At 41.4% G+C, this 8,619-nt stretch overlaps 1 protein-coding gene across 1 annotated transcript; it reads left to right on the top strand.

Moving 5' to 3' along the window:
- Positions 1 to 6,608: 6,608 nt before the first annotated feature.
- On the top strand, positions 6,609 to 7,438 carry LOC27207437 (60S ribosomal protein L10a-2). Its single transcript, XM_016183121.3, has one exon. The coding sequence runs from the start codon at positions 6,705 to 6,707 to the stop codon at positions 7,353 to 7,355; it is 651 nt and encodes a 216-aa protein (XP_016034653.1). The 5' UTR covers positions 6,609 to 6,704; the 3' UTR covers positions 7,356 to 7,438.
- The last annotated feature ends 1,181 nt before the right edge of the window (positions 7,439 to 8,619 follow it).

Here is an 8,619-nt window from a genome sequence, read left to right as displayed (position 1 = left end):
CGCCTCGCGGAAGGCAGCCAAAGTTTTTTAGCCGCCGCTCGGTGGAGCGCACGCAAAAGTCATGCACTGACAAAATTAGAAAGAGTCCACTTAGGAAACAAAAGTTCCACGCAGCTGTATTATTTATACAGTCAAGCAACTTTTTGGTTTGAAGGAAACATGTATTAAAAGTAACGTATGAGATGTATGTAAATGTGATCAAAAAGAATACTTCCTGAAAATAGAAATGAATAGAATTACTTACTTAAGTCTCTCCGTACTTAGAAAGAGCTTAAGATTAAAATCAACATTTTAGTTCCCCAATTAGTGCTCAGTGTAACCATCGCCTAGCTCCTTCTGGCTGGCGAATTTTTTATGGCCCAACAAAAGGAGCTAATTTACTGAAAACGTTTGTTTCAAGTGCTTTATTATTATTTTCTTCTCGATTTTCCTCATTTTTTCCTCGTGCTGTGTTGTTTTTCATTATGCAAGGACGGAAAAGGGGTGGGCAATGGGGGCGCGGCAAGGATCAACCGCCGGGGGAATGCCTTTCAATGCATGTTCAACCGATGGCGTAGCCTTTAAGACCGAAACGATTATGCGACAAGCGCAAGGAGGCAGGTAAATGAGTTCGGTAGATTAGGGCGAGTGAAAGGGGAGTGAAAGGCGATTGAATAGGGGACATTAAGGGGGCAAATTAAGGGGGTGAGTGGCCAGACAGGTAGAAGCACAAAGCATTGTAAATCATCTTGAGCAGGGGGCGCCAAAGAATGCCAAAGAAAAAAAGGGAAAATGTCGGAGCTGGACATGCTGCATAGTGTTTATTTTTCATCTAACACACAGGGGGCAGTGTGTGGGGTGCAGGGTGCGGATTGGGTCGGTGTTGCGGCACGGTGAGCACCTGCAATGTGCCAACGTCATGTTCACCTTTCAACCGCAACGGACACTTGTGCAAACACAAAAAGTAGAAAGCAACTGGAAACGAGATCCCACAGTTCGAGTCGCCTCCTATTCCCCCCTCCCCTTTTGGTCCTTTTGCCGCCTGGCGAAGTCTCGAGCATGAAAAACATTTTGCATGCATAGACATGCAGCTGGCCAAAAGCAGGAAAATGAGAGTACACTGGGAAAAATGGCTATAAGAATTAATGTAAATAAGGTAAACATACATAGTATACATAGGTCAAGGACTAAGGGATTCTATTTTGACTCAGTAAGAAGGAACTTCCTATAATTTATCGAATTCTTAATTCTTCCAATAGATTTTAGTAGAAAGTTTTACTGCAGTGCAGGAGTCTGCCCCGAAGAAACTAAGCAATCCATGGAATGCCAGGCCACAAGGGCGACACCCACAACAGAGAATGCGAAAGGGGGCGGAGGTGGGGCGGCAGGACAATTACGTAGACAGAAAGCACCGCATATAAATGGCCGATATGCATAGGAGACAGAGAATAGGAGACGGTGGAAAAAGAAAGCAGAAGAATGGGGAAAAGTGAGGAGTGTCGCCCCATTGGGCAAGCATTTAATTTGTATTTTATGCGATTTATGTTTACTTTAGTTGGCACTCATTTTGCATTTTTATTAGCTCACATAAAAATGGCACAATGACGATGGCATTCGCAGGGTGCAACAAATTTTGCATTCAAGCCGCACACAGGTCGTCCACAAAAGGTTGCCACATAAAAAAGAAGCCACATTTATGCTATCTTACCTTAAGTTTAAACAAGCCTAATGCTCGCTTTTAAAACAAAAAGCTATTTTTGCAAAACAGATGCTAAGCAATATAATTATTTATATATATTAATATTTTATTTAAAATAAAAGTAGTTAAAAACAAAAATAGTTCTGTGATGCTTCATAGTTGGTGAACCAACCAGCTTTAATATCTATCTAGACTAATTTGACTCTCAATGGCAGACAGATTTAATCCCATTTCAGCCATTTATAAGTTTTCTTTGGCCATCTCAGAGTTTTTTAAGTTTTCTACAAATTCTCCGCCACAATCATGATAAATTTGCCTTACCATTTTTAAGTGGCCACGCAAGGAGCCATGTTGCATTGATCCGCAGCTGAAGCACAAGAAAATTTCGCTATCAGTTTTCCGTTTTCCATTCTGCCCACTCAGGCCAAAGCACTCATAGTTTACGAGAACCGCCAAACCGAACCAGATTCTCTCCACTTTGCCACGCCCAGTTTTCCGGGCAGAAAAGCCATTAGCAGGCGGGCGGACGTTTTGTATTTAAGTGGAGCAAACGGCAAAAGGCGAAACCGAGGGAGCTGCTAAAAAATGTATCTAAAATAAAAATAAATTGTTAAAAAACTTTCGGCGCAGTGAGGCCGCGAAAGGAAATATAAACAAGCTGGCTCAGGACATTCAATGTCCTCTGCAGAATACAGTTATTAAAATTTTTACTACGACGAGCCCACGGACGAACCAAGATGATGATGATGATGGCATTCATCAGGCCGGCATATTGATAGGCACAACTTTCTGTGCGGAAGGATGAGTTCCAGTTTGGAGCTCTCGACGAGCTGACGAGCAATTTACATGCCAATCGCCTAGCGTCTTGGCCCATTCCCTTGACCTTTTGGCTGTCTTAATACCACTTTACGCTTTTTCTCAGCTATTAATTGGTGCACTTGAACAAAATGTTCAACCCAACAAATGCAAAGCAAATTTGAAAGCGAAAACAGCTCCTCCTTTACTTTTAATCCTTTATGGGTGTCCACAATACAAAAGACAGCTACAGATAAAAAACAAAAACATTTGATCGCATTTGTTTTCTGTGTGCATAACCAACCAAATCTCTAGAAATATGCTACTCAAATATTATTTGTTTAGGCAAGCAATTAAAAGTGGATGGCCACAATATGAGTTGCTGAAGTGCCCGACGGCAATGATTGTTAAAATGTTGGCAAATTGGATTTTTGCCAGCCAGAGGCGGACAGGCAAATCTGGTGAATTCCGGCCAGGTCAGTTGGTCACTTGGTGTCTCCCTCTCTCTCTCTCGCTCTCTGGTAATGGGGCTCTCGTCCAGCAAAATAGGCGTAAAATGAAACTTTTAAGTACTTTATGGCCAGCACTATAAAAAAAAGGAAACAACAGCAACGGCAGCCAAACACATCTGCCATGTGGCGCTGCTACCAACTTTGGCCACCATCCGCCCACGCCTGCAACTAAAAACCACATTTGGTGGGCAAGGGAGATATGCTGTGGCCATGGCAAACTTTCCCTAAAAACCGAAACGATGAAGCAACTTTCGGTCGTATTCTAAATATCACACCGGTTGTAAAATGATTATAAAACATAATGGTGGAGCAGCAACTATTCGGTGGGATGTTATGGGTGGATGTTGTTAACCTACTCAAGGTACTGATGTAGAGCTTTTTCAGTTCGAGGATTATGATACCTCGATGTTATGATGGAAAGTTCGTAAAATAACTTAATGATGATTTCGTTGAAATATTATTTTCCAAATTAGTGTGAAAAAACTCTCAGTTGCAGGAAATGGGTTTCTTGCCTTGAAAAATCTATAAAATTCCCATCGAATTTCAGTACTATTACCAGACCATCATCCACCAAGCCTGGTCTTTGCTGGTCCGAAGGTATGCTAAACTTTTCCAAATGTGACCATGTGTGGGTGTGAAAATCGACGCTGACATTTCAGGCACGTGCGTGCGAAAAGGTCGAGCGTTGGGGGTGGTGGAAAATGGTTTGCATAGTTCGAGGCGCGTGCCGAGATCAAAGACAGTCTACGCCGGCGATAAAATGACAGTGCAATAACAGGGCAAAACACAACAGCAGTGGCAGCAACAAACAGAAGCGTGAATCAGGCGTCAGCAGTTGACAATTGAAGTTTTTGTTTGGCACTCGCATTACGAGAACGGGCCATCAGGGCGTATGCGGAATGCGAGATCCGCCAGCAGTCGCCATTCGAAGCTGATTGACATAGGAAAGGTCAGGCATCAAAAGCAATAAAAATCGCATTCATCCCAAGAACTTCAGCGCCATACATAAAGAAAATTCTACGCAATGCCAGAGGGACTTTTCATAAATATTTAACGACGTTCCAATTCGCTGACTGAAGACAGATTAATAAATAATTAAGTAACATATTACAGAAAAATGAAAACAAAAAATGCCAAAGTCAATCACGGTTTTTGTTGAATACAGAACGATATATGTGCTCAGTTAGATAACTACATATTTGACTTATTTTTTAAGCCTCGTCGAAACAACTTTGAAATATATTCCCTTTAGGTATATAAAGTGTAAAACAAAAATCATATTTATTTACAATACACGAGTTTAACTGCCGTTAAGCTAATTCCCTTTATCGATTTGCAATGCAAAACATTCAACGACCATTTGGCAAGTTTGATATAGCCTCGCCAAGAGTATTTAAACTTTTGTTGTCCCCCGAAAAATTCTCCGAATATACATTCTGATATGTATGTGCGGATTGAAATGTATTTGAAAATGGCAATTTACGCACTGTTAGGGACAGTTCAAAAAAAGAGTCAGCTGCAGGCATGGCACCCAGTGTGTCCCTTTCTCGTCCAAATTGTTTGCCATGGCCATCGGATGCGGATATACATATATGTGGGTAGATATATGGGGCCAAAAAAAGGGGAGGTGATATAGGAAGGATATGGGGCGAATGAGGCCGCCCCCAACCCTTCGGGCACATTGATGCGCATACATATCTCTTACTGATAGTCGATTTGATTACGTCAGTGGTCCGAGCCCAAAAGTCCGTGTCCCCTGGCGTGTTAAAGTCCTGAAGCTTCAGACCAAATTATGCGAAGTATTTGCTTATTAGTTTTTTCCCTCTACCCCAAATAAATTGACATTTGCTATTAGAAAAAGGTTTGGCCCGAAAGTGCAAAAATGCGAAAAACTCTGGCTATGTCTTTGGCCAGGGAATATATTCGCACACATACTGTATTCTAGATGATATGGCCGAAAGAGGACATTGAACGTTTCGGCATTTACAAATCGACTATCAGTACACGGAGGACATTTAACATTTGTGAGTTGTGCGATGGCTTGTGGGAGGGTCAGCTTTCTACAAATGGCAGATGATAGCTGATGGAACTTCCTTTGGATGAGATATAGACACTTTATAAAGCTTGCAATTTAGTGCTGGTTCGAAAGTGTTTTAAACTAATTTTTATTGCTGAAGAAGAAGGCAAATTAGCAGAGCATTGAAGACACAATTTCTTCTTATTTATTTCGCCTTCGATTTTGATACATCACTTACCATTAGCCTGTAATCGTACCAGCAAAATGGCTTAACTTCTCCCACTTTGGTGACAATTCAATTGGAATCGAGAAAATAGTAGCAACATCTTGATAAGGAGGAAAGCCAGAGTCGAGCAACTAGGCTCCTTGGCAGAGGCAAATCCCGAAAATGCCGCCCAATAAGCAGCTCAACGTGAAATAATCTAAGGGCAGTAAGTACTTCCAAAGTAGTCACCCATCGCCACCCGGAAAATCGTCGACTTGGGCTTGGGAAAGTGCTACACTGGAAAGAACAGTGTGGTATATATCTCAATGAAAATAAAATGTAATTATTTTTAACTCTATTATAACTATTTCTCATACATCATAATATTGATTTAGGTGTAATCATTATATGTACAAAGTACAAATGTACTTTCTCTTATTTAATTTACTTATTTAGGTATGCTTTTCTAGCTGTTTTGCTACTCCTCGCTGCCTTTATTCCCTGGACGCAAATTATGCATTAAGCTGTAGAAAAATGCCCTATAATGTTATCAGTGAAGGCGACAATGCGGCTGAATGGGAATTGTGTGGGGCGGTGATTCCCCATCGGCAGTCGGGAGCAATCAAAATGTGTAAATTAGCAGTGGCAGGTAACAAATCCTCATCGTCGCCGTGATGTCCGTGCACATCCTCCCGTTACAAGGATCTTGATCATAGCAGACAGCAGAGAGCAGCCAGAATTGCAATTTCCACTTTAATCTCCGCTGCACACGGAGCACGGCCACAGCTTATAATTCCGTTTATAATTACACACAAGCCAGAAAGCCCTGCCTGCATTTCCAACTGCATTCTGACCCCAGGACGACAAATGTTGTCAACGCTGCAAAAGTGCTGGCCCAAAAACCTGGCGGCAACACTCCCCTAATTAGCGCAAAACTCGGCGGATGTCAGCCCAACCGAAGGAAACCGAACCCATCTCACCTGAGTAGAACTGACCTGAACCTCTGAACTGCTGAACTGCTGAACCTAACCAGCTCAGCTGCCGGATTTCGAGTGGAAAGTGGCATCTGGCGTGCGGCATTTGGAATTTACAATTTCGCCGGTGGCGAAGTGCACTGGAGCCTCAGGTCGGAAAATCGATTGCAGTTTGGCCAATCAATTATGCACAGCCTGGAACCATAAGGACACAACGAGCTGCAGCACTGCAAGGAATTCGGCCAAGCGATTTATGAGTTTCTGCGAATTGAGCTAATGACTTTATAGATGCACAAAATAAATGAATCGACTTCAATTAAATTTGCGTATATAGCACTTAGAAAGATTAGGTAATTACTGGTATTGTTTTAATATTTTCAACAATGGTTAGATATTAAGTAACTTTGAAAAATGTGAATTTTGAATTGGTCAAAAGATACCCATAACTTAACTGTCTACAAAACATTCAATTTTTGTGTTAAATTGTTTAAATACTTTTGTTGCTCACAGCTGATCATAAATTATGGCGTCGAAAGTTTCTCGCGATACGATTTACGCTGCTGTCAAAAATATCCTGCTTAACTCACAGGCCAAAGGACCAGACTGCCTGGAGACGGTGGAGCTGCAGATTGGGCTCAGGGACTATGATCCTGACAAATGCAAGCGGTTCCATGGAAGTATACTACTGCATCAGCTGGCGGTTCCACAGCTAAAGGTCTGCGTCTTCGGGGATCAGGAGCACTGTTATGAGGCCAAATCCATAGGAGTTGATTGCCTGGATGTGGAGGCTTTGAAAAGGCTGAACAAAGATCCCAAGTTGACAAAGAAGTTGTCCAAAGCTTACGATGTCTTCCTAGCCTCCGAATCGATAATCAAGCAGATCCCAAGGCTACTGGGTCCTGGTCTTACCAATGCGGGCAAGTTTCTCACTCCTTTGGCCCGTGGGGAATCCATGAGCTCCAAAATCAATATACTATCTACCAAAAAGAAGCAAATGAAAAGGATGGAATGTCTTTCCGTTAATGTTGGCCATGTTGGCATGCAACCAGAGGAACTAGCTCAAAACATAGCAATATCAATCAACTTTTTAGTGTCCTTGCTGAAGGATAACTGGCAGAATGTGCGCTCACTTCATATAAAATCTTCCTTGGGCGTACCACTTCAACTCTATTGAAAGTATCTTGATCGAAGTATAAAGTGTAGTGTCTATTTGTGTAAAGTATGCGTGCAATAAAATTTCCGTATTAGTATTGTTAAGTCTTACATAGATTTTTTTTTTCAACAAATATATTATCAGTTCAACCAGTGCAATCTACCACAATTAAGCCATTTTTCAAAGCATTTTCTCAACTTTTTTTATCTTTTTGTCTCCTTCGCTTTTTCCTCAAGTATTCGACAAAATCTCAGTAAGCTGTGACATAATTTCTTTGGCCTCACATCCCACTCTTTATTTGGCTTATGAGCAATCCCCTTTGTTAGCCCAGCGATATATTATAAATTTCTTCTCGAGTTTTCCGAGATGTGGTGGGGATTGGTCTAAGCCAAGCCGGGGAGATAAGACAAGTTCACGGCACATGCTGAGCACGCTAATCAGGAAGGCATTTTTATTGGGGATCCAGCAAGGAGGCAACAAATGTGCTGCGCTTGACTTATCCGCAATAATTATGGCTGTTTGTTGCTGCGTCGATAAGAACGTGGAAATAATTACGGCCTAGGCAAAAACTTTGATCCGGATGGGAAAACCGCCGCCAGATTGGCGCCTCCCTTGAATACTGAAACTAAATTACAAATTGTTATATAGATTAAAAAATCAAAAGAACAGCAAGCAATGTTTCTTTATATTGTGGAAATAAAACAATTGTATTGGCACACTGTGGATTTAACTGATTTTATGTAAGTTTAAGCAACATATGCATTTTTAATGAATATTAATTCGAGTTTTCTTATCCAAAATGTCCCATTATTTTGGCCAAGTCTTTCTCAGCTGAAGCGAACTTTTGGTATGCAAGCGGTATGGAAAATTTGTCATCCTGAAAAGAAGTTGCTAATTTCTTATTCAAATTAAATATGAGCGGCTGCTCCAGCCTTGGAGCTCTTGGAAAACATATCGGAAAACTCAATTACGAATTCATTTCGCTTGTCAACTTTGACATCCAGGCAAACAAAGTCGGAGAAACAGATATGTACGCACATCTAGGGGATGGCAAACGCTGTTACTAATTTCAGCTTGTAAACATATTTTAACAAAGATGTCAACAACGTGTGATGCACACCCACACCCCAAAAACGGCGACTGATGAGGGCACAACAATTCCATCTGGCCAAGTGATATATGTCTTTCATATAGAAATACCATAAACAATGTCATTTGACATGCAAATTTATTTATGAAAATAACAGACGCAGGAAATACAGAAACAAAGCGTTGCGAGGAAACA

The sequence above is a fragment of the Drosophila simulans genome, chromosome 3R, assembly GCF_016746395.2.
Source record: "Drosophila simulans strain w501 chromosome 3R, Prin_Dsim_3.1, whole genome shotgun sequence".
In the NCBI taxonomy this organism is placed as follows: domain Eukaryota; kingdom Metazoa; phylum Arthropoda; class Insecta; order Diptera; family Drosophilidae; genus Drosophila; species Drosophila simulans.
Note: the sequence above shows the minus strand (reverse complement) of the source record. Positions and strands in the feature narration are given on the sequence as shown.